Below are 25,202 nucleotides of genomic sequence, written 5' to 3'. Positions count from 1 at the left end.
CGTTGTCAGTAACATAGACTACGTTTTATGTTATTTCTTAATTTCACGCGGACGGACTCGCGGGCGAAATCTAGTCTATATAACCATGTCAACATCAGGAGAAACTTTCTGAAGGTAAGCATTTGGACCATACGGTCTTTTTACTAAAGCTTCTTTGTAAATATAGTAAGGGTCAGTTTCATTGGTCGGTAAGTAATATATACCGGGTCGATTGAAATCAGTCTTCGATCCTAAAACATTGGTAACAATTTGTTCGTCATAGCAGTCGCCATGTCTAGCTTTAGTGACAGATTGGCAGCGAATTGCGAGGAATTTTCCCGGGTTGTGGAGTGCCGAGACCCAGTACATGGCAGCTCGCATGTGACTGCACAGCGTGAGGCAAGGTAATAGGAAACCGTTCACCATTGATTGCTGGTATTCACCTGGAAGCAGGAAAATAAGGTAATGATCGTTCCCGTTAGACTTCGTTGGAAGTTAAGATAAGACGCGTCGTTTGTCAATGTAATAGGGGAACACACAGTTTAGTCACATATCTATAGTAATAAAAAGAGAAAGGATTGGTATTTTTGTATGTAAACACGAAAACTACTGGATCCGTTTTAAATAATTTCCATTAGAAAGTTACATTACTACAAAGTAACAGGATTTTTTCTTAATTTCACGCAGACGAGTCATGAGCAAACGCTAGTCTTACTAGCTTACTTCTTACTATCTTATCTTATAATATCATGAATGCGAAAGTTTAGATAAATAGATGGATGTTTGTTAGAGTTCGTAGCTTTAACGAATGAACGGATCTCCACGAAATTCAGCATAGATATAGTGTAGAGGATAGTCTCGAAGAACACATAGGCTACTTTTGTTTTTTCTAATTCCACGTGGACGGAGTCATGGGCAGAAGCTAGTATTACATAAATGTAAACTTACCACCATTAGCATATATGTCAATATGTCCCACAGTATCAGCCAGACCAAAGCCGTCCATATTAGTGTGCAGCGCGTCTACTGTGTGCGCCGCACTCGGACTGAACCTGTCCTCTGGTGGCAAATTACGAAAACACGGACCTGCCGGGTCTAACCCTGATTATAATAAAAAAAAATAAACAGTTACACAGCTTATAAAACAGTCTTTATTCCACTCATAGTCGATATCCCAGCTACATTTAACCATTCGTTAGTGTTTTCGTTAACTTCATGAAATGCGTTTCCGAATGTACCTTGAGATTTGCTCTGTTCAAACTTAGCTCAACCTAACACCAATGAATTGCTAGGTAATAAACGGAGACTTCAGCAACCCAGAATAAGTATATTTAAGCTCACATTACTCACCAGTAAGTCTCATCGGTTTCCTATAGGTTAGTTGGTGGTATTTAACCGCTGCGTGGTAGGCGATGTGGGCGCCCAGACTTCCTCCAAGTAATTCCATGTCTTTGTGCGAGAGGCCGCGGTGTGTCAACTGCGCTAGGAGCTCGCCTAACAGGTAGCCTAGTGGCTTGGTTAAACGAGCTGCGCTAAACATGTCAAAGGTATTGTTATACTTACAGTATTACTAAAGAAGCATTGGGAGTATTTAAACTTTTAGAGGGCATCTTTGCCTATACTATTGCATAACTGTTTAGTCGCTTTTTGATTCCTATGAGCTCATACGGAGGTAAAGGCACTTGATTTTCAGTTGTCCAATAAACAATTGACTATCGCACAGCAGTTGCTAATAGTTTAGTCTAAGGTGTGCGCCAGCTCTTAGAGTGATGAATGCTGTACAGATTACTGCTTTTATTAAACCTCATTATGCGGTTATGTACGTACAGGAATTGTGGAACATTAGTATTGTTTGTTTTTAATATTTAGTTTTAAATATCTATGTGAAATGTAGATAACTTGCATGGGATAGCTGCGATATAATATGGGAAATATCTCCATGACAATCACGTTGCGGTCCAGTTTGAGATAAGGGTCCAGTACCATCCGCGCCATAGGGGAGAACGACGCGTCCAAGTAACCGCTGATCAGCACCTGCCAAATGTCTGATTGAATAGAAGTATTTTATTTTTAATGTAAATGTGGGTTTTCAATTAACACTTATGGAAAGCAGGAATATAATATCCTAGCCTGGTGCCATCACTTTGTAATATGCGCAAAATCATTAGTTTTATAATGTGTTTTATTAGATTATTGGGCAAGCTGGCAAGTAACATTGTTTTCACTCTTTTTCGGTTTACTAAATAATACCAAGTCTTTATAGAGTTTTTTTCGTGAGTGGAAACTAACGACGACAGTCATTGGTTTGAATTCTCGCTTGTTTCGTAGTTTTTTAGGTATTTAAATGTCGATATGGTAAGACGAATCTAGTCACCTGTGTTTTTCTCCTCTTGAAATGCAAAACACTCGCAATACATGCGGCTCCGTCTGGACCGAAGTTGCATTTCTTTTCGTTAATTTCAAATATGTGAGATTTAGGCCAAAAAACGACCACTGACAGCGAGAGCTTCGTTTCTTCTGATAGTTTTATGCTGCGGTTCATACCGGGGCCTAAAAGTAACATTGTTTGTACATATCATATATTATGTTACATAGGAAACTTCATACTTTTGTATTATGAATTAAAAAAATCGATGTGCTTGGACCATTGCTATTTTAAAATACAAGGAGCTTTGCAAAGAATTATCTTGAAGTTTAACTTGAATAAAGGAACGGATAATTCAGTTGATTTAATGTCTTTACGTCGAGACATAGAGCTTATCCTTATTGTTACTCCGACCCTTTCTAATCCGTCTAAGCCCTAGCACCAAATACTATTTAGCAGCAAACAATACATAAAGAAGACTGACAGTGTGAAAACATTCATGTAATGTTGATAACTGCCGGAATGGAATGCGAATCCCATGAGATAATAATTACAAAAAGGAACAAAGACATGCAAGAATTTCACTTCCTTGGTAGTACTAAACTATGAAACTAAACAACAATGTATTTAAAAGATAACTTACAGTCGGCAAACAATCCTGCCGGGTACCCAGTGTCCTGTGCAGCCGACACCAAACCGCATCCAAACACCAAACCCAAAAAATATCTCATCTCAAATATTAACTTTGGTTAAATATTCTCTTACAGACGACTGATCAATGTTATCAACATTGTAAAACTGATGCGTTACAGAGATTCGAAGCGTAAGGTCAAACTGCAAAAATATTCAGAAATGCATACGCATTAAAACAATTTTAAACTGAATATTGATTAATCTATACCTATTCTGTACGAGTTACGATTATGCAGTTAATGCTAGTCTACTCAAATGTGGGCAGACATTTTAAATCTGCAGGATGGTGTAAAATTTAAATATCTGGCTAGAAATCAAAAAGTTAACGGCTAAACGAGTCCTGGCCACTCTACAAGCGATATCTTCCGCTCTCTTTCTTATCTGTATCGAATGATGAGTAAATTAGTCTCTGCACAAAATATTCGCGTAATTTTTGCTCGAATATTTTGCGCGCTTTTCACAAGTTAATTTTATCCCGCATTCGTTTAACTGTTATAAGGTCGAAAAGTGTTTCAGTTTTCCATATTTCCTCCGTATTATTAACTACGTAACCGAGTTTTGTTGCGTTAAAGTTTGGAACGTGTTTTATCTTTAAATTTGTAAACTAACAGTCTTACAAATATAGTAAGCCTTAGGAATAAACTGGGTATAAGAAAATCCTAGTACAATTTTTACATTTTCATATTACTAGCTTTCGTTAGCGACTCCGTCCGCGTGGACTTAAAAAAATTAAAGTATGTATGTGATCTTCCAGAGTATTTTGTACCTCGGTGCCAAATTTCATCGTGATCTGTCCAGCAGTTTACGCTACAAACTCTAACAAACATCCATCCATCCATCTAAACTTTTGCATTTATAATATTAATAAGAATTAGATATTTGAGTGTTACTAAACTTTGAAATCGATGTCTGTTTCTTATAAGATATGTTTTAAAAACACTACATCTTTTTAAATTTTATTCCAGCTGACTTGTGTCTTGTCGCCGTCGTCCGTTTAATAGTATTGGCTTATATCCAATGTTGAAAATGCAAAATTGGGGGAAATATTTTGTAATACATCATTCAACATTGGACAAAAGCCCAACAGAGATTTTGGGGAAAACTAAACAAAGGCAAATATTATATCGTCTAGAACTAAGGATACATATTTTTTGTGTTATTTGTAAATTTTGCTTACCCAATACTAAGCCTTGAGTAGGTGTATAAGTTTTGATTGATTTAGTATCAGCTAAATATTGCAATACTAGTCCCTGAACGCAGGAAACTAGAAAATAATTAAGAGTTTCCTACAAGAAAATTGTTTTCTGCTTTAATGACAACGAGGTCATACGCTACAGCGAAGTATTTCTACATTATTATACACTAATTATTGCACAAAGTATGTTATAGAATAATGAATTTCTTCCTTCGTAGTACATTAATTAAGCAGGATTGGGTAATTGCTGGGAATATTCAATACGTATTTTTAGTATGCTGTGTAATTTTTATTCTGTTTCTGTCACATTTTATATAAGTAATTCGAGTTTACAAAGTGCACGCTCCTTTCATCTCGTAATTTTGTTATACAAGTTTTTGATGACCTCGACCGCCAGCGAAAATTAAACTCACGTAACAGCGAGTACTGGCAGGCGCAGAATAAGGTATTATGAAAAAAAAACTCATTAATTTATAAATAACGATCGATTCACCAAATAATTATCAAAATACGTAAAACGTACCTCCATTTTCCACAAATAGATATTTCGTATATTTTCGTTTATTGTCATCGTCACTGAAAAGTGTCGCATTTTTTATTCATAGAAAAATATTTTCGACGTATTTAGATTTTTGTTACGCATTGTGAAATTCAGCCATGTTTTAGAAATCGTAGCATTTCCCACGTCGTATATATTGTAAATGGAACCTTTAGTTATTCAGGGATTAGATAAACAAGACATCTATCAAAAATAGCAATTAAAAAAGCATCATAAAAATCAAATAAAAGACCCGACATGTACAAAGTGCGCTAACTGCCGAGCATACGGTAGTCACAAAAACTACACACTCGTACAATATTCGCACTAGATGCGTGCTCGCCGACGCACTTTCGTCTCGTCGCTGCAATATTTCGTTCACATGCGGGTGTAGAAAGCCAATTATTCACTAATGTGGTCTTGAGACGGAGTCGCGGGCTATACCGGTTCCACCGGCGACCAAACCTGCCGGCAGTACAACTCCGGACAGCGTATCGTATACACGCCGTCGCGGCGCTCGCGAAAAACTATTGCCGATTTAAAATGTGTTGCTAATTTTGTGTGATCGTTACTATCAAACAGCTGTTACAATGAACGATTCTGTGACGCAAGGTAACTGGGATTGGTATAAGGAGGTGATGAGGTCTTGGCTAGAGGACCCCCTCGTGGAGCAGTTTGGGTGTCTCAACATGACGTCATTGAACATGGACCAGGCCTACATGACAGGAATCTCTGACAGAAATGTATCCCTGTACAGCGTCTCGGATGATTGTTTTCGAGTGAGTATGCGAAATTTTGTTTGTAAACAATTAGGAATTCCAGTATTTCTTTAGTTACAAACTTTTTTTTTACTGCGATAATACAAAAGTCTGCAGATATTATAACATCGTATCTTTCAATCCTTTGTGTTGATTTCGAGTAGGTGTTAAACATTAAATACATATAAGCTCTTACGTCTTTTGATCAAGTACTAACCAAGGTCACAAACACATCGTTTACGACTCAAACACGACAGGAGATTAGCCTGTCGCCAGAGTAGACAATATTTGGATTTGCATTAACATGTAATGAATTTCCACGGCTGTAAGATCCTTTAAATACAAGTTCATTAAGTGCAATGACCGTTTTGCAGATCAGTAAACATTCAAAAACACTTACATACTACCTTGTCTCCGAATGTTATAAACACTTCATTAGGACTTTATTTTAAATGTTAAGATAATTTTTATAAGTACAAGAGTGAAGCGAACATATATTTTTATGGACACATGATGTGCACGCTTAAAAAATTGACACTCGATACGCCATTGTTTTAAAAAATAAAAGCCTGACTCACATGTATCAAGCTTACATTGCACTTTTAAATACATTGTAATACAATGTAATGTGATAAAAATTAATCGTCCTTTAAGTTTGGTAAATATTGCAGTGTTTATATAATTTAAAGCACAATTGATTAATTAGACGTCTATGCAATTTCTACGTTCGAATTTTGACAAGATTTATATCATAACATAATTTCTCTCTATAGTAGACAGTTTTGAGTTAGATTCATCCTGTAAAAATGATCTACTAGCTTTCTCTCTTGGTACCGATCACGCGGAATTAAAAAGAAAACAAATGCAAGTAGCCTATGTGTTCTTCCAGACTATCCTATACATCTATAGCAAATTTCATCGAAATCCGTTCAATCGTCTAGGCTACAAACTCTAACAAACGTCCACCCATTCATCCATCCGTCTAAAGTTTCGCATTTACAAGTGCTTTTTATGTGATGCATTCTACACAATACATACGTTGTTATGACATTCTAAATGCCATTTATTATTTTCTAGTAACAATATAAATTGTCTAGTCTTCAAATATCTACATAAGGAAGTATATCAATGTATGAAAGTAATTTATTAGTAATGTAAACATCTATTACGTGGATGTTTAGTACAGTTTACTTACTGTCTAATAGTTGATGGCAGAAATGAAGATTAAAAATATTCAACCTTGATCCAGAGGAATTACGCATTATTTTTATTATTTTGTAAGATATTGACTCTGGTATACGTACTGGTTACGAGTAATTTGTATTTTAAAATACTTATTTAGAACTCAAATGTGATCACAGTCCAGTGTTCAGGTAATCAAAAAGATTGAATTAGTAAATAACCAAAAAAACCACCGACATAACACAGGTATATTTATGTGAGAAAATTTAAACATCTACATTGTTATTTAATTGTAAAAATGTTAATTATCTCATTGTTTATATCACAGTAAGTTATTAAAATCTTTGAGTTTAATATCTTTTAAAAAACCTTCCGTACTGTCGTTTCCTAAAATTTGTGTGAATTTGCTCAGCTAATTCCAACTATCTTCAATAAATATCTACAAAAGTGAACTTGGATTAGACTGTACTGCATGTTTTTCTGTCAAGACCCTTTTGGAGAAATGGAAAAACAAACGGAGTAATAATTTCCACAAACACAACAAAATTATCACGGCTGTTCTATAGCTTTTAAACTGCGACTTCATCCGTGTAAATTAAAAAAAAGTACTAATTTGCATATTCCAGACAACGTTCTACGTTTGTGTCAAATTTCATCGATATACGCGTTAAACTATACTAAGCATACAAACCAATTTATAAATCCATATCGTTAGTACAGCCCTACCGGTAAGATGCGTGTAATAGGGCGGGGGCAAGTTTTCTCGGCAAGTGGCAGGAACGTGCTCGAGCGGCTGTCGCAAGCGCGTTGAGGTTTTTTGCCTTGTTCGTGAGTAGTACGGAATGCACCTCAGTTTCCCATACGTATACACTTCTTTTTAATTAATACAAGCAGTTGGGAAACGTCTCAAACCGGGCCGCTTTTACACCATACAGTATATAGCACTCTTGTGCAACCTTTCACTGTGTGAGCGCAGTGGTTTACTTTTAGGGCGAAATGTTCGTGGGAAAACAATGCGTTTGTGAAATATGAGAGATTGGATTAGTTAATTTTTTGTTTTACTGCAATTATTCATATTATTCAGTAATATTTGAATATATAAATATTGATCGGGCTTTTATACCGTTAACTTGCGACTCCCCTCCGTTGTGTCAAAGTTGTAATTATTTTACCTTTGTTACTAACAGTAATTGAATAACACATAATACTTAATGACATAATCGGATTTCCCGGGGAAAGCCCGTGACGAGTCAATCGATGTACAACCTCGCGACTCGTGGGTCAATCAACCCGTGACGGGAAAGCGCATTGTTTTTAATTTTTAGTCCCCTGCACTCTCCACTTTGTAGATAATAGATAAAGGTTGTTGAGAAATTAATAAACCTTTTTATAATAATTCTTTACTAATATTATAATGAGCCTATTCACCTGTTTGGTCCGAGAAAGTTTTGATGTTAGTGAAAAGTTTAAAGCACTTGAATTGTCACTTTAATCACCTCATTAAAATTATATTACGATAGTGATTTTCTAAAACGAAATTTATATTGAATGCGTTGTTTAGAAAATCTTTTAATATTTACAATTAATAAGTCAAGACTGCACCTGATTGTTTTATATTAATGACAGTGGAAATATAGCACGGTATTGCACTGACTTACCACAAACAGACAGTAAATGTGGAGACAGAGGATGTGAGGCAACGCTAAGCAGCCGTATCGAGTTTGCGGAGCGAGCGATTGTTCCCAATCGACGGTGAAATTGCCAGATCAACTGACACACTGGCCGCATGTAACAAATATTACCACTTTCTAGGGTTTACAATTATATATATTCACGTGATTTGTGGGAGCATTTCGTCATTAAAAATTGCATCTTGCACAGTTACAAAACGACAATTTCTACCAACTAGTTGTAAAAATACCATCAGTTTTAAAAAGTCATAATAAACGCATAATTTCCCTTTGACATATTATTTGTAAATCAGATTTAATTCTTCCTTTTAAGAAATGGTAAGTTCATTCGATAAGTGTGTTATGAACTAATTTCTTGAGTTAATTCCATAAAGAAAACAAAACTATGTCAAGTTTCATACACAGGAAGCCATATTAGCAAAGGTACTGTCTTAGAGTAGATATATTCCTCAGCCAGTAAAAAAGTAAACGCTAGTATTTATTAGTAAGAATTATTATCCCTGATATTTAGAATAGTTTAAGAAAAGTTGATGAAATAATTGCAATACAGTCTTCATCATCATCAGAGGCACTACAGCCGCGGGTGGGCCTGGGCCTGGTCCAGTAAATTCCTCCATATCGGTCTATCTTGGGCTGACATTTTTAAGGTCTCGTTCGATATCATCTTGCCATCTTAGTTTCGGCCTTCCGCGTGATCTACGTCTCTCTGGTGGACACTCTAATAGGCACTTGGGCACTCTGCAGTCACTCATCCTCGCTACATGTCCTGCCCAGCGTAGCCGACCAATTTTGATGGCCTTGACAACGTTTGGCTCATTAAAGATTTGTGATTGTATCGGGTTCGTCATTGATTGTTTACAAACAGTACAGTACAATAAAGCAATACAGTACCCCATTCTTTTATTTATAGTAAAAACCAAGCCAGACTCTAGTAAAGAATTCATTTCCATTTGCAAAATGTAAGTGTTTCTCAAAACCAGTTTCGCTTGTCAGTTAAGATTTATATCAATACAGCTACATATTTGCGTGTCGTGTCTAGATGAGCCTAGATAACACTAAGTGATGGCTATTCAAACCAGTTTAAAAATAAATACTTAACAAAAAATAATTAACGATCATTTCAATATAAAAAAACATGCTATACACTGTGATCATAACATTAAAAACAAAATTCCCCGTTAACTTCGACTTAGATGTCATAAACTGTGTTCGATTCTAATTAACATTTAACGGTAGAAAAGTAATATTAACTATTACTAAGCTTGTATGCTTTTAAAGCTCGTATTACGTCTCTATGTAAAGGTAAACGTTTCGATTAAAATGCTTAGAACGATATAAACAACGTAAAGCGTAGCTTAGCCTGATGGATTACGTCTGTGAAACCTTAGGGTGCGGGATCGATTACCCTTTACTTACACCCTTGATCTATAGATAACTTTTTGTTACTAGCAAACACAATTGAGGTCAAAATTATTGTAGGCCAACACCTACGTGTTTACGGGCAATTTATAACTTTATTTTGCAAAAGCATTTTGCATAATTGTTGGGGAAGTCTTGAGATATCGATTAATAACTCGATTCTATCAACTTAGGCTAGACTCTACCTTAGGATCGGCACAATTATGACTGAATTTCCGAAGTTAAATATCAAGATATTTATGAAAATTATATTTTGTCTCCAGTGCCCCTTCGAGCTACAAAAGACACTTGAGGCGGGTGTGCAGAGCACGTTCGTGGTGAACACCGCGCGTCGCGCCACCTGGCGGGTCTATGAGGACGTCAGCGAACAGTACATGAGCGCCGCTAATGCTTCGTAAGTTTTACATTTCTATTGAATCTCTTTTCCAATAGAATTGATAACGGAAACGTCGTTTGCTGTAAAAAGCTATTTTTTTTATTTAGTGAAACTGTATATAAGTTATATATTCAAAGTGAATATCGGTTTGTACTTTGTTGCGTAAAAAGTGTCAAATACATTACCCAAGTTAAATTGCCATATGTCCGTGGAAAGTAAAAGTTTGCGCTGTTTGTTTCTGCTATATTTAGGATTCATTGTGATTGTAAATCTCAAAAAAAACATGTAGAGTTTAAATTCGTCTTGAAAATTGTATGAAAACTTGTATCTAATCGACTCGTGATTTGTCAAAGATATTACTTATTGGTGACTGTTTCAATTAGCGCCAGTCGTATGAGAGATTTTATGTAACCTTTTTTATCTATTTAAAACTTCATTACAGACCGCAAATACCATTACATAGACATTCTCAACCGGTCAAACACACCGTACGAAAATAAATATAGAGACAATATAAATAAACATTGTATCAAATAGATTAGATGCCATTTTTACACGTATTTATGAAGCATAATGTTTTTGCGGGTAGTTACATATTTCAAACAATTTTATCTTTTAATTTTAGCAGTCTTAACAACTTGATTGATTTTGTTTGTGGTATCTAATTCGATACATCTACAACGATTATAGTACAATTATTTAGTGGACTTTCTTTTTTTTTTAAATCTTGTTTGCTGTACTTGTGCAGGGGTTTGATCTGCCAGCTACGTCCAGAGCTGGGAGAGTTCGGCGTATACACTTTGAACGCGACGGGCGAGGGCTGCGATGTTCGCACCGACAAGGAGCCTGTTAACATCTATCTACGTGAGTCTTTTGTTTAACGTATATTGCACGTGTCGGTATTTGTTTTTAATGTGTCAAGGACGGAATAGTATTTGTATTATAAATAAGTGTTTGTTGAATTACTGTGAAACTCTAAAATAGTTTTGAATAATTGTAAAACTATTTAACTACCTTCATAAGTTTGGATAACCAACTATTTGTACATATGGAACAAGTTGTGAAACCAAATATTTATGTGAATCGAAAATAGAAGAAGAATTGCGGGTGGATTTTATTAAGGTTACAGTATGACCTAGATATGACACCTTTAAAGGAATATTGGACAATAAACAGATAAGGAAAATACATAAAATTTGCATCTTTTGAATTTATTATCTGTGCTCAATATCGTTTATTTTATCTCCAAACCCTTGACACAGTATCGTATCGGTCAGTCCTTGTTATGTCGAGGGGGTATATCTTTGGAGGTTTTCTTGACACTCTTGCACTTGTTAAATATGAAGTTAAATCGCCTTGGGATATGACACCAAGTAATAATAGGGGTGTTTGTGTGAACATAAGGCTGATGAGCCTACCGAATAACATATGGGAAGGCCCAACGGGAAACATCTATCAATAGGTAACGTTTCGTATTGTGTATAGTCAACTTAAATAACTTTTAATAACTCCTGTTTTATTATTGTTATACAAATTCAAATATTGCTATGACTTTGAGTAGCATAGTTGTTCCAAAAGCAATAAATTTGATCAAATCTATTTAGATGTTATTCAATAAATACAAATCACCTTATACGTATCTAAAGAAAACATTTTTGCGACGTTTCGTTTGGCTAAGGTCAATATTTTGCCGTTTTTTATAACATTTGGTGTTAAATTCATTAACATATGCTACATTTGTTTTGGTTTTAATTAAAAATCTACATTTACATCCCACTTAACATTATAAAAAAAAAATTGAGAACCCTGCACAAACTGGAAATTTCTCATAGTTACTTGTTAGTTATTCTAACACTGTCTTTTTAAAGTGGAAAAAGCAGTAAAGCCATTGATAATTCTAAACTTTTATTCCTCTTACGGTCTAACGTCTAAGATCCTGTTTTACGGGGTCCAGTCAGAAACGTGTTTCTTTAGCAGAGGCTCTCTTTATTCTTAATTGAAGTTAATGTTTCGAATGTTTTAAAAAGATACCTTAGTTTATATCAATGTTTCTAGCATTTTTTAATTTAGGTTTTTTAAGTTAAAAGTCTTTAAAAATAAAATTCGGTTATTTTTCTATTTGACTTAATTTTTGATAAATTGTGCATAAGTTCAGATTAATTTGGTAAATGCTTACCAATTTTGCATAACTTATAGCAACTCGTATTTATCTGTTCGTAGTTTTACGTGAACTATAAGTTACAGCTTAATTGGGCAGTCTGCCTTGACGACCTCTTTGCATGCAATTTCGCGAGATGTGTTGAGGTCAGCTATGCGCGAAGATTACAGAACATACGTTTTAGCCTCTTCTTAATATGGGCGTAATATACGGATGTTTTTCCGTCAAGATTATGTGAAAATTATGTCAGTACGCCGAAATATTATTTTGATTAAATTATTTTTTTTAATATTTCTTAAAGATATTCAGGAGTTTGATTTATTATTGACTTCTAAGTTAAATTTATAAATAAATTTAGAAAACAAATAATGAAGTGAAAACAAATAAATCCAAGTCACGCTCTAAGACAGATAACGAAAATCGACGTAATTGTCGTCTGTAGTGAAAGCTGTGAATAAACTCATACTACCGGCCGACGAAGTGCGATAAATCTAACATTTCTTTAGTCATCGGCTGACAGGCGTTACATAGTAGCCAGTACGGAATCACAAAGTATAATGAATAAGTAAATAATCTATACTATTATAATAAAGCGTAGACACACACTTCTTTGTTGCCTAAGATGTCAGCATGAATAATTCTTTCTTTAATAAAAAGCCCTACAATTACGTCACGCTTTAGGCTATATATTTTTACGCCATTAAACTTAGGGGGTAAATGTTTTGGATAAAAACCCTCCTGTGGGAAAGAGACCATAAGTTGCTGCCAACATCAAGGAAGCAAAATTGCCATTCTTTGTCATCATGTCATGTCATTTGCGATTGAATTTGACAAATGTAATCAATAAAAAGATTTTCATAATTTCATGCGAATGAAGTCGCATGGGGACAGCTAGTGATAAAATAATTAAGACGAGACATTAATTCCTTGGTTGCATCAAAATATTCATACATTCCTGTACACATGTATACTGTAAGGATGTCATTGAATAATGTGTAAGGCAAGGGCTTGCATGTTGACATGTTCTCGATAACAATGGATGAAGAGGGAGGGCTGCTATGAGAGTGAAACGGTTCTTCTGGCAAAGAAGCAAAAAGTTTCCAATAATAGAGTTAATAATTGCCGTTTTTATACTTTATCTTTAATAATAATTTCTAAATGCGAAGATGAACATTCATTTGAACTAATTCATTACAGTAGGAACAACGCCATCTATCGGAATTTTATGAGTTATTACTAAATGGCGGACCAATGGGAGTATCTTACAGTTATTCGCACATCCTGTTATTAATCCTGGTCATATAACAATGCGGTACGAAGACAAGAGGCGTCGAGTGGGCGGCGCGAGTCTTGGCCCAAATCCTTTGTTGCGGCGACGCGCTGACGAGCATCTTCCGCTCGCACACGCGCACGCGACACATTTAGCTCTTCAATCAGTGCTCACTGTCCACTGTCGTTTGAGAATGTAGGCCATCTTGTTATTTTTAACAAGCGCTTACTGTTTACCTTAAATATTATAATGTTTGTACAGCCTGGCCTAAAACGTTAACGTTTGACTGATCACGAGAAAATTGAAAACACGACACGTTATTGAGATCTTACAATCCAAATCTACACTTTGACTTTGAGAAATACATCGTATTATTCTAAATAAAACCAAAATAGTTCATAATTTATTGATATTGCTACCGCATAACTTTATGGCACGAACATTGAGAGTCTAAATATCACATTCACGGGCAAGTTTATTGAGCTTGCCGTAGATGGAGTAGAACAAGTCCCAAAAGGCCATCCGGCTGTTGAGGATCCTATGCTCCAGTCTGAGGTCCGTGTCAATGACAAGGTACGGCCTCGTCTCTTCTGACACCGGCTCCCAAGTCACTGGTATCAGATCCGACGTCTGTGGTGTGGGGTTTCTGAAATCATCAATAGAAATGAAGAATAAATAGAAAATACACGTGATTACAAACATTATGAATCTTAATTATAAGCTCACCCGTATTTGACGAAGTTTGCCCACAGGGTGGTAATACGGTGACTAATCAATCGATCTTCTTTTGCTTCGTCATTTCCGTTTGAATCCGGGAAAAGATACGCGATTTCTGCTGAATGTGCAGCGTCGCCGTTGGATCCGTAGCTGAATTCATAATTATATACCGGATTAGCGTTCTCATTCAACAGGTTCGTAATCGTACGTTGCGTCGGATGATTATGTATGAAATCTGACTCAAAGTCTTCTAATTCCGCAGTCACGTCTGGCGATATTGGTTTGTCGCCGATGTAAAAGCGTCTTACAATACCTGCTGCTTGGGCGAGTTGTTCTTCGTTGAGATTAAAATTGTCTTGAAGTTTTTCGTAAAAAGGATCTGTTTTGAAGTATTCACTACCGCGCATCTCAACTGAACCTTTCTTCTCTTTGCTGGTGTGACCGATTAGTACAGGAGTATTTCTGATTTTCCTTTCATTGGTAAGAGTAAAAGGATCGGTTTCGACAAAATTCTCTATGCTGCTGAAAGATTTTTCTTTGCACGGACCTAATTTTAAATTAATATCGGTCGCGGCGGCTGTTACTATGTGAGGCGAAGAGCTAGTGAGGAACGTCAGCGCTTCTGCATTGCTAGAAGTATTAAGTCCAAGATGAGCTGCCAGTTTTAAAGCTGCATCCAAATCGCCATTTACGAACATTCCCTCACTTTGTGGCGTACCACTCTCTACGATAGCCTTATTAAAGAGCTTCTCGTTGTCCGAATATAAATGTAATAAAACTGATGTAGCTCCAGAATTTTGACCACCGATAGTAACGTTATAAGGGTTACCTCCGAACGCTCCGATGTTACGTCTGATCCAGCGCAACGCCGTGTATTGGTCTTTGAGGCCTTGGTTACCAGTAATGGAAGGGTCGTCGAGACACATGAATCCATACGGCCCGAGACGATAGTTTATTGTGACCACAATAATTCCCTGCTTAACTAAGTCATGTGCGTCGTATTCTCCACCACTACCGGAAGTGTACTGGCCTCCGTGTATCCATACAAGGACAGGTAATGGGTTAAACATGCCCGCAGCTATAGGTACGTAGATGTTCAGGTAGAGGCAGTCGAGTTGACCGATTTCACGCTTAGAACCTCTCGCAGAAAACGACGATTGGGGACATTTGACGGTGGCGTCGTCGGCGTCGAATATTTCTTCTTCGAAAGCCGCGGGTGATACAGCCGCCTGTAATAAGTAAAATAATATAATAATAAATGTTCAGTTGAAACATTTTGCATATAATATTTTATCGAATGGTTGGAGCTTTTAAGAATTGTAAACAAATGAATTTCACATAATATTTATTAGCAATGGAATTAATTTCCGCTCATACAATTACCAAGTTGTGATAACGATATCACAGTATACCCTAGTAAGTTTAGTTAGTTCCAATCTTATCATTGAGAAATGTACTTACCCCGAAGGGATTACTGGAATCCACCTTAGCATATGGTATACCAAGGAACGCCGAGTAAACGTTGTCTTCTGACTTCCGTCCCCGAACTAGACCTTGCTCGATAAGAACGAGAGGGTCAACACGGAAGTTCGCACTGTCAGCATAATTTGCCGCACATAAAACACACAGGAGCCAAAGGAATTTCATTTTAATATTTCCATAGAATACGTATTGAGCCGAATCCCCAAAGTATCAGTGACGACTGGCGTTAGTAAGCTATGTGTCAGGTTTAAGTGCCGGATATTTTATCTGAACGAGATGGAGTTCCATAGCCCTTATCTGTCAGGAGTCTGAAGTATATCATACAAGCATGATGTTATCAAAGATATCATTTGACAAATGCATGCAGATACAACGATATTATGACGTAATACAATTCTTAAGAATTACATTCGGTATTACTAAGATAAATGTAATGTTATGGTCAATAATAATACAAATTCGACTAACAATGAACTACGAAACAATTATAAGTTATGATGAAAGGATAAATTCTATTTAAACTTTTTCTTTCAGCTCTGCTTCTTTGTGTGAGCTTGCTGCTAGGAATATGGGTGCTATACGGCCTGGGGAAACTGATCATGTCACGGATCAGACGGACTGGCAAGCTGCGTTACGGCGACAAAGAACTAGCTATGCAGCAGCGATTACGGGCACTTGACACGTTTAGAGGGTGAGTGGAACCTTGTCACATTCAATAATATTTTGTTCCCGCAGAAATACATCAGTTTATCTAATGGAATCTAGTAAATATTATATGCGATCTTTGTGCATATTTTTTTTAGTGCACGCATATGCATATTTTAATTTAGCTATTGTTGTTTAGCTTGATTAGTTGTATGGGTTCCTGTCTATATGTCCACATAATCTCAGAGATTCTTTTTTATGCTACTTTAATTTGTAGGTGTGACTTTTTTATTAATTATAACCAAGTGTGGTGTTACACAATTCTGCAGTATGTTTCATTATAATTGTAACTAATTATTTTATGTTCATAGAATTGCTATTGTGTTCATGATCTTCGTGAACGATGGCGCGGGTGGCTACTGGTGGTTGGAGCACGCTACGTGGAATGGTCTGGCGGCTGGTGACCTGGTGTTCCCCGCCTTCCTCTGGATCATGGGCGTCTGCATTCCGCTCTCAGTCAAGAGTGCGTTCGCTAAGGGCATACCTAGATGGAAGATCGTACTGCAAATACTTAGGGTGAGTGATTAAGTCTTTCTCTTGACATGCATATGGTAAAGGGCAAGTTAATGTCGTAGAAAAGATATTTTCCATAACAGCTGTGTTGCTCTTAAACATTTCTTATCATTACATATGTATCGGTCAAGTTATCGCAAATGGTATTCCATTTCTTATCAATATAAATATTTGTCGATATGTTTGTTTCTAAGCAGCTTTTACTCAATTACTCAGTTTATTTTAAATCGCATATACGACTTTGAGTGTTTTGAGTTTTGAAAAACATGTGCAATTCGATATTTTTCATTGTAACAGATTTCAACTGCTTCTTTGTCTTTAAAACGGACACAAGGTGCCTGAAATAAAATCGAGAAGTTATTAAGAGCGCTTTAAAAAAGTTTTTGACATTTAAATGCAAAGTTGCAAGATGTGTTACGTAAAAGCCGTACAGCCTGCACCGACTGGTCGCGCCGCGGCTGCTGACAAACCTGTATTCTGTATTGCTGTAGTTACATATTCAAGTATCGGGATTCATACGACGATCAAGGCTTGCTTCAATAAATCATATTTATCCGAACCCTTGATCATTAAAATGTTAGATATTTTTCGTAAAATTTGCGTTGATTTCTCATTATATTTGACAACTGCGGCTGCTACTATTACTAAAATCATTGATAAGAAATAAATATCTTACAAATTACTAAGTATGTATGTGTTCTTCAGACTGAGATGACGTATGAAGGAGTTATTTGGAGGACAAAAACCATTGCGCCGACACTACTCGAGTAGGATAAGGAGGATGATGATGTGTTCTTCAGACTATCCTCTACATCTATGCCAAATTTCACCAAGATCCGTTCAGCAGTTTGGGCTACAAATCCTAACAAACATCAATCCATCTGAATCGCATTTACACTCGTAATATTAGAAAGAGTTTTGCCTACTACTGTCACCACCTTTTAAAAGTGCCTGTAAAAAGTAACCAGTGTAATATGAACGAGTATAGTAAAGGTTGGATTCAACCAATATTTTTACATTTTGTCGTGTATATAAGAGGTAGATATCGTTGGCTAGTACCTTACTCTCTTTTTACAAATTTTTAAGACATATCTAAAGTGATTACAGATTTATTTTCTAACGATCTTGTAACATATTAACTAATAAACTGATGTTCCATCATTACCGGGGAAACGTCGGAGAGAGCTACGCGAGCGATGGCACGCGACTGAGGAATTTCTAATGAACTATTCCGCAAAAGACGAGCTCACTTGAATTATTTATCAACACATTGTTTATGTCTGAAGTGAATGTTACAGATGCGATCAGAGTGCATCGGGAAGTGCCTCATGTAAGTGAAAGTGAACGGGAATAAACTGTAATGGAATATTAAAATAAGTGCACTGTCCATCTTTAAACAAAATGTATGTTGTAAGTTGATTTCAGTAGTTGCCAAGAATTGTACCAAAACGTATCATGATATAAAAATATTTTCTTTGAGACAATAGTTAAAAATGTAGAACAATTTGGTAGGTTATAATTTTTTATTAATCTGAATGTAATTTTTATGTTTAGAAACTCCAATTTCCAAACCACACTATCATGCTTCGTACTTCATACTAATATTAAAAATGCGAAAGTTTAGATGGATGGATGTTTGTTAGAGTTTGTAACTAAAACGCTGAACGGATTTCGATGACATTTAGTATAGATGTAGAGCATAGTCTGGAAGAACACGTAGACTACTTACAATTTTTTTTTTAAATTCCACGCGGACGGAGTCGCAGGCAAAATTTGATGTAAAGCGAAGCTTGATTCATAGTTATTAATTACTCCCCAGCGTTCAGTGGTGATGTTCGTGTTGGGAGTGTCTCTGAACACGATCTACGGGTCCAACATGCTGGGCGAGCTGCGGGTGATGGGTGTGCTGCAGCGGCTGGCTGTCGCATACCTCGTTGCAGCGGGATTCTATGCTCTTACCGCGCCTAAGTACTATACACCGCCACGGGTAAGATTTCAACAACCCTTATTGCTAATCAACTAACTTTTTCTGGTATAATGGCAGTGGAAATTGTACTAACGTTATATGTAAATTGAAATAGCAGTTGCACGCCTAGTTGCGTTATGAAAAAGTACCCTAATGTTTTCAATTATTGTTTTTTTACTTATTGTAAATATATTTTAAAATCAATTAAAAAACATGTTTAAGTAATTCTCAATTGAAAGATATGAGATGAATCTGTACTTTTATACCATTAAATAGGTCAGATGGGAAAGGATAATTTTGTTCAAGATGCTTTCAATCATAATGTTCTTATTATAGACTTGTTCAGTTGCAAGCAGCTCGCGGATGTATTGAGACAGGATAATTTCATTTGGACACGATTGTTTAAGTACTATTTTCCTGTTTGTTAAGAAATGTATTTGCGATAACAAGGTTAAATAGCCCTCTAGTTAAAAACTATTAAACCTATGTGCATTTTCTTATGAAATATGAATATTTTTATACATTTGAAAAAAGAAAAGCTACCTAAGTACACTACTGGTAGTTGGTTTACACACTCCACATGTAGATATACTTATATTAGCTATATTTGTGGGTTAGGGTGCTTGCGGGCAAGCGCTCAAAGACCTGATGTCGTGCATCTGGTGCTGGGTGCTGGCTGCTGTGCTGGTGGCCGCGCACACCGTCATCACCTTCATCCTTCACCACCCGGACTGTCCTGCGTAAGTTTATACCTTTTAATAAAAAAAAGGGTATCAGAAAAACTGTTCGTCATCTGCTCTTGCTCTCAGCAGGCATAAGTGATTTTCAATCATGTAAAAAATCATTGACACGTATATAAAGGTCTTCAGTAGGGATAATGTTGGGTGTTGCAGGGGCTACTTGGGTCCGGGTGGCAAGCATGATGAGTGGGCGGCGCCGGAGTGCGGTGGCGGTGCGGCAGGTTACATCGACCGTCTGGTACTGGGCGACGCGCACCTTTACCAGCACAGCGACGCGCGCCGCGTCTACGGTGGACTTCCTACTGACCCTGAGGGATTACTCGGTACACTATCCCACAAATAACGGTTGAGTGTGTGCTCTTTTGTACTTTTGTGGAATTTAAAGTTTTGGATCTGCTACTGTTGCGCAGGCTGCCTGACGTCTGCGGTGCAGGCGCTGCTGGGCGTGCAGGCGGGTGCCACGGTGCTGCTGCAGCGCGCGCACCGCGCCCGTGTTTCGCGCTGGCTGGCGTGCGCCCTCGCACTCGCCCTCGCCGGCGCGCTGCTGGCCGGCTTCTCGCGCGACCACGGCGTCTTACCTATCAACAAGAACCTTTGGTGAGTGTGTTTCTTGTCTGCACCATTTAACAGATGGAATGTGCAGCGAAGTGTTTCAAAGAAATGATTTTTATTTTTAATATTGCAGGTCGATGTCGTTCGTGCTGGTGACGTCGGCATGTTCGCTGACGCTGCTCAGCATCTGCTACACGTTCACGGACGCGTGGCGGCTGTGGGGCGGCGCACCCTTTCGCGCACCCGGCCTCAACGCCATCGCGCTCTACGTGGGCCACTCGCTGTGCGCCCACTTGTTCCCCTTCCACTGGCGCGTGCCCCTCATGCGGACGCACGCCGTGCGGCTCCCGGAGGCGGTGTGGGGCACCGCGCTGTGGGTCATCATAGCCCACGTCATGGCCAAGAAGAAAGTGTTCATAACCCTCTGAGAGTACGCCTCATTCGACTCCGCGCTGACCGTCAACATAGCGGAGTACGAGGTGTTCAGCAACGCGCGCGCGCGCGACGTGCGGCGCGACACCGACATAGTGCGGCTGCGCGCGCGCCCGCCCGCCGCGCGCCCCGCGCCTCCGCGCTCGCCGCTCTCCGCGCCCCTGCTGCCGCACCGCCGCAAGCGCAATGTCGTTTCTCTGTAGTACAGTGTAGTGTACTGACACTCTTTTTAAGTTTTTATTCTTCGAGGTTATAAAGTTGATCGAAAAGTGTGGGTATGACTTGGAACTCAGATTTGGACCTTTCGATACACAAAATTTTACAAGAAAATGACATTTAGATTTTTATAAGAATAGCTGTCGTGGATTCAGATAGTGCCCACGTGTTTGAAGTGCCGTTTAATATATTTTATAGTACTTTTATATTTAGAATTTTACAAGTAGTTACATATCTCTAAGAATCATCCGTAGGTCATAATAAAATGTAATTTCAGGTATGACTTTTTGTAGATTTAAAATATTGCTCAAAAGTAAAATGAGTAAACGATGCATTTGAAAGTTTTGTACATTTGTGTCCGTGTGAGCTTCAGATCATAATCAAATCTAGTCTCGTTCAGAGCAAAGTAACGAATTCTACTTATTACATTGTGTAAAAGTATAGAGTTTAAGATTAATTCTGCGTTGCATTAGAAATAAAACAGTTTTTATGTAGAAAATGTTGTTTAATTGCTTCATCCGCGCATCCAATGTCGTCATTAACGATATTGGCGACATTTGTTACTTACAGCCCCCGTGGTTGTGGAAATAAGGAGTAAAACGTAAGCGTGGTATGGGCATGGTATGAGAAGGGATGGATCGCATGTATCAAGGAGGATTGCGTGAAAGGTGACATGATCAAGAAGGGAGTGATGACTGAGATGACGAATGACAGTTATTTGTAGGACGAAAACTCAGTGCCCTGACCCTACGGAAGTAGGATAAGGTGGGGGAGACGATGTTCAATTAAAAAGAAGAATTTTGACATAATAAAACAACCAATATACGATATCTCGTTTTATTAGCTCAAGGGTGACAGTAATATCCGCATTGTCATTGGAAAATAATAATAAAACAAACGATTTAACAAATCATGACTCAAGGTAACAGCGAATAGTTTTAACAAATAAAACTATTAATAAAATTACACTTCATATTAACATAACAAAACTATTGTGAGCGCGGCGCGTCCACATTACACCTTACGTCAGCGATTGCTCCATGCGAGGTTGTCCACGTCTCATACATTCAACAACTCGACAGAACAACCTCGCATGGACATTGTCACCCAATATGCGCACCTCATACTTAAATGTATGTATAAATTTAAGTTTGGCATTTAACATTAAGTTATATTATGTCGAAATAATGACACATCGCGACGGAACGAATACATTTATAATTACATAATTTAATATTCTATTTTAGTTCCATCATATAAGTCGTTTTCAAATAAATCACTCTTTTGTAGACGGTAAATGCCATATTAGGAATTAAATATATTAACTACGCGTTAAATACTTTAAATATATAACAGTTACAAATAGCACATGATAATTTGCCATTCCTCTCTAATCTATCCTCGATTCTTATATTGGTACAGTCAGTAACGAAAGACAGGCACGCTTTGTAATTTACACATAATTATATTTTGTATATAAATAGATATAATTACACTAATTTATAGAACTAACTTGTATAGCGATAGACACATAAAACAGTGTTTATATATTTCTAAAATTTTTATAGAAAAAATCTCTTAAAATATATCAATAAATTCTTTTAGCCGCTTCGTGGAGCGAGATTGTAATACACGATATATTCCAGCGATGATATAAATATAACATTTACTTATCACTAAATAGGAAGAAACTTTAAATGATTTAAAAAAGAGAACGATGTAATTGCACACACTTAGTAAACACTACGCCCGCCCTCTGCATCTCTGCTACCAAAATTAAATAGCATTTATTACGTTAACATACAATAAACAAGTATAGCAAACAATTTTGTACATAGAAATGGTAATTGTTAGTTTAATTACATATAGAATAACATATAAGTACTGAGCTCACTTTAAGTCACTCATATATACGAATAATGGAATGTTTAGTATGACAGAATGTTACCGGCTGCGTCTCAGACTGTAGCAACGAGGCTACACCGGAGCGAACAAGAAACTGAGATTCAGTTCACTTTAGCTATAGGAATAGAGACCACGTGTCACAAAGTCTTAGCAAGATGCAGTCATGGTTCCGTGAAGAACTAAGAACATCGACTTTAATTGTTGCTCATGCTCAGCAAATACATTTATCTTATAATTTTATAAATATATATAGATATATATTTTTAGTAAAGTTATGGTCAATATAAAGGTTTTTTTAGTAAAAGGCATGACGTTATTTGTACTTGTCGATGTAAACAGCAGTACGAACCGAATGTGTGAGTGCCCCCCTCCCCCGCTCACCTCGCTACGTAGAGACTAGACGTCAACGATCCAGGAATCGTTTTCCATTGACAATTGGTCATTTATATGTCCACTATTGGATGCACACATCTTATTTTACTCTTAAATAAATGATAAAAATCTCTAGGACGATACACATTTCGCTATAAATGCAAATTCATGGAATTCAAAATTAACCGGTAAGACGCGTCGGCGCACGCCTTACATATTATGCTAAGTTCCCGCCGCGCCCACCGCGCCCACCGCGCCCCGGCGGCGTAGCGGCCGTGCGGGAGATAACGAAAATTCATTAAGTAGTTTAGTCACATGCCTTTTCCTTCAATTAAAACTCGATGTCGGATCATTAGGCCAGTAATAATAAAATGGTTAACAATAGATAAAAACATCTCAGTACATTTATTATGAAGTAAAAGCGGGTCGCCCGCGGGCGCCGCGCATACCGACGTATGCCGTGGGTAACGATAGTAATCCTTAAACTAATTGCATATTTTAATAAAAACACGCACAAACTAACACCTAAGTTGTGACGCTTCTGCAGCGTCGATATATATTACGAGATTTCAAACAACACGCGTAGACAACTATAATATTACCTAAGAGCCCAATACGTAGGGAGGACCGATGACCAACGATGTTATCTCGATATATCGACTATAGCTTCTATGATAATAATGATGTCACGATCAATATCACTGGCGATATTGAAAAAAACTGCAATTAAAATTATTAAATTCCAACATTATTTATAAAAATACATCACCACTACGGGTATTTTATATAATCGATATTTTTAAATCGATAAGTTTCAACAAATCGATAACATCGATGTTTCAGCAACATCGGCCTTCCCTATTCCAATTCCCTGTGAGCGCAGCCCCGCGCGGGGGCGCCATCGGTGATATAACCTAAGGGTGGCACTTCGCAGTCAGGGAACCCTTAAACAATACTCAGGGATGAACCACGACGTATCCAGCACCACTTCCTAACGAATACAGTGAGCAACCATTCGTACCTTCCTTCCGTTCGGATACTACGTTACTTCGTATAATTGTAAATTACATCCAAAATATACATTTAAATATACACTCCGATATAGGGACAGTGTCGTTGTTACATTTTATACTATATATTTACTTTAACCGTGGGAATGTTAAGTGATTTGATTCACACAATTTTTATGTAGAAAAATTAATCAGATCGCAAGCCCGACTGCGGACAAAATGTATCATTTGTAATGAAAATATAGACGCGAAAAGACATGTGACCACAGTAATAAAAAGAAAATAAAAAATAAAATTGATTAACAGAATAGAATAAAAAAGTTTGTAATCAATGAGTTAAAATGTAAATAAAATATGGACACATTTTATTTTAATACAAATGATTACATTCGGATGTTCCGAGCCTGCAATCTGATTGAATCGTTACACTACAAGACAAATCTAAAAATATTTTGTCTAATGTTGTGTCAGGTTCCCGTTGTTAAGTCGCTGGCCGGCGGCGCAAGTGTCGCGCTGTGACGTCACTTCCTGGCGCTGCGCGTCACCAGCGCCTGCAGCGCCGCCAACTGGCTCAGTAGACTCGCGTTCTTCTGCTCTAACGTCTCCACCCTCTTCCTGTAGTCAGAGTTCTCCGACACTAAGATTTCGACCTTCCTCTCCAACTGGTCCATGTATTCCTTTTTCTTGCGTCTACTTTCTTGTGCAGATATCTGTAAAGATTACAAATAACTTACTCATTTGTAAAAGAAACTTTTTTAATACAATTCCATTGGTATTCTAAGACTAGTGGTTTCTAAAAACGAAATATATAAAAAACTGTAATTGACCTTATTTTTGATTTTCCTTCTGATCTTTTTGAGGGACTTTTCCTCGGCTTTCGTGAGAGGGAGGCGCGTGGGCACCGGGTACCCCTCCGCCAGTAGTGTGCGCTTCTCCTCTTCCGTCAGCACTAGCGTTCCTGTTGAACC

The 25,202-nt window shown here is 37.4% G+C and overlaps 4 protein-coding genes across 6 annotated transcripts in view; 1 reads left to right on the top strand and 3 right to left on the bottom strand.

Moving 5' to 3' along the window:
- LOC106103381 (lipase member H-like) lies at nt 1–8,367 on the bottom strand. Of its 3 annotated transcripts, XM_013283125.1 has the most exons (7): nt 3,246–3,732; nt 2,988–3,178; nt 2,354–2,529; nt 1,883–2,013; nt 1,330–1,511; nt 928–1,080; nt 1–422 (listed from the first exon to the last, which is right to left on the bottom strand). In XM_013283125.1, the coding sequence occupies exons 2-7, from the start codon at nt 3,073–3,075 to the stop codon at nt 76–78; spliced, it is 1,077 nt and encodes a 358-aa protein (XP_013138579.1). In that variant the 5' UTR covers nt 3,076–3,178; nt 3,246–3,732; the 3' UTR covers nt 1–75. The 3 variants fall into 3 exon arrangements, with proteins under 3 accessions (XP_013138579.1, XP_013138580.1, XP_013138578.1); XM_013283126.1 differs by lacking the exons at nt 2,988–3,178; nt 3,246–3,732 and adding an exon at nt 8,139–8,367; XM_013283124.1 differs by having other exon boundaries at nt 2,988–3,732.
- LOC106103379 (heparan-alpha-glucosaminide N-acetyltransferase) lies at nt 5,188–21,446 on the top strand. Its single transcript, XM_013283121.1, has 10 exons — nt 5,188–5,549; nt 10,084–10,214; nt 10,945–11,060; nt 16,358–16,514; nt 16,840–17,044; nt 18,861–19,028; nt 19,626–19,747; nt 19,901–20,070; nt 20,158–20,344; nt 20,433–21,446. The coding sequence occupies exons 1-10, from the start codon at nt 5,361–5,363 to the stop codon at nt 20,725–20,727; spliced, it is 1,740 nt and encodes a 579-aa protein (XP_013138575.1). The 5' UTR covers nt 5,188–5,360; the 3' UTR covers nt 20,728–21,446.
- LOC106103380 (esterase E4-like) lies at nt 13,972–16,282 on the bottom strand. Its single transcript, XM_013283122.1, has 3 exons — nt 15,803–16,282; nt 14,351–15,570; nt 13,972–14,270 (listed from the first exon to the last, which is right to left on the bottom strand). The coding sequence occupies exons 1-3, from the start codon at nt 15,986–15,988 to the stop codon at nt 14,075–14,077; spliced, it is 1,602 nt and encodes a 533-aa protein (XP_013138576.1). The 5' UTR covers nt 15,989–16,282; the 3' UTR covers nt 13,972–14,074.
- A 322-nt stretch (nt 21,447–21,768) lies between the features above and the next one.
- The window catches only part of LOC106103326 (cyclic AMP response element-binding protein A-like), a 76,276-nt gene continuing 72,842 nt past the window's right edge, over nt 21,769–25,202 (bottom strand). Inside the window, exons 6-7 of the mRNA XM_013283063.1 lie at nt 25,062–25,202; nt 21,769–24,944 (exon numbers count right to left, since the gene is read on the bottom strand). Of these exons, the coding sequence (XP_013138517.1) occupies nt 24,756–24,944; nt 25,062–25,202 (330 nt within the window). The 3' untranslated portion in view covers nt 21,769–24,755. The remainder of the gene's footprint in view (nt 24,945–25,061) is intronic.

This window comes from Papilio polytes, unplaced genomic scaffold (assembly GCF_000836215.1).
Source record: "Papilio polytes unplaced genomic scaffold, Ppol_1.0 DF823823.1, whole genome shotgun sequence".
NCBI lineage: Eukaryota > Metazoa > Arthropoda > Insecta > Lepidoptera > Papilionidae > Papilio > Papilio polytes.
The sequence above is the reverse complement of the archived record's forward strand: the minus strand, read 5'-3'. Positions and strand labels throughout refer to the sequence as shown.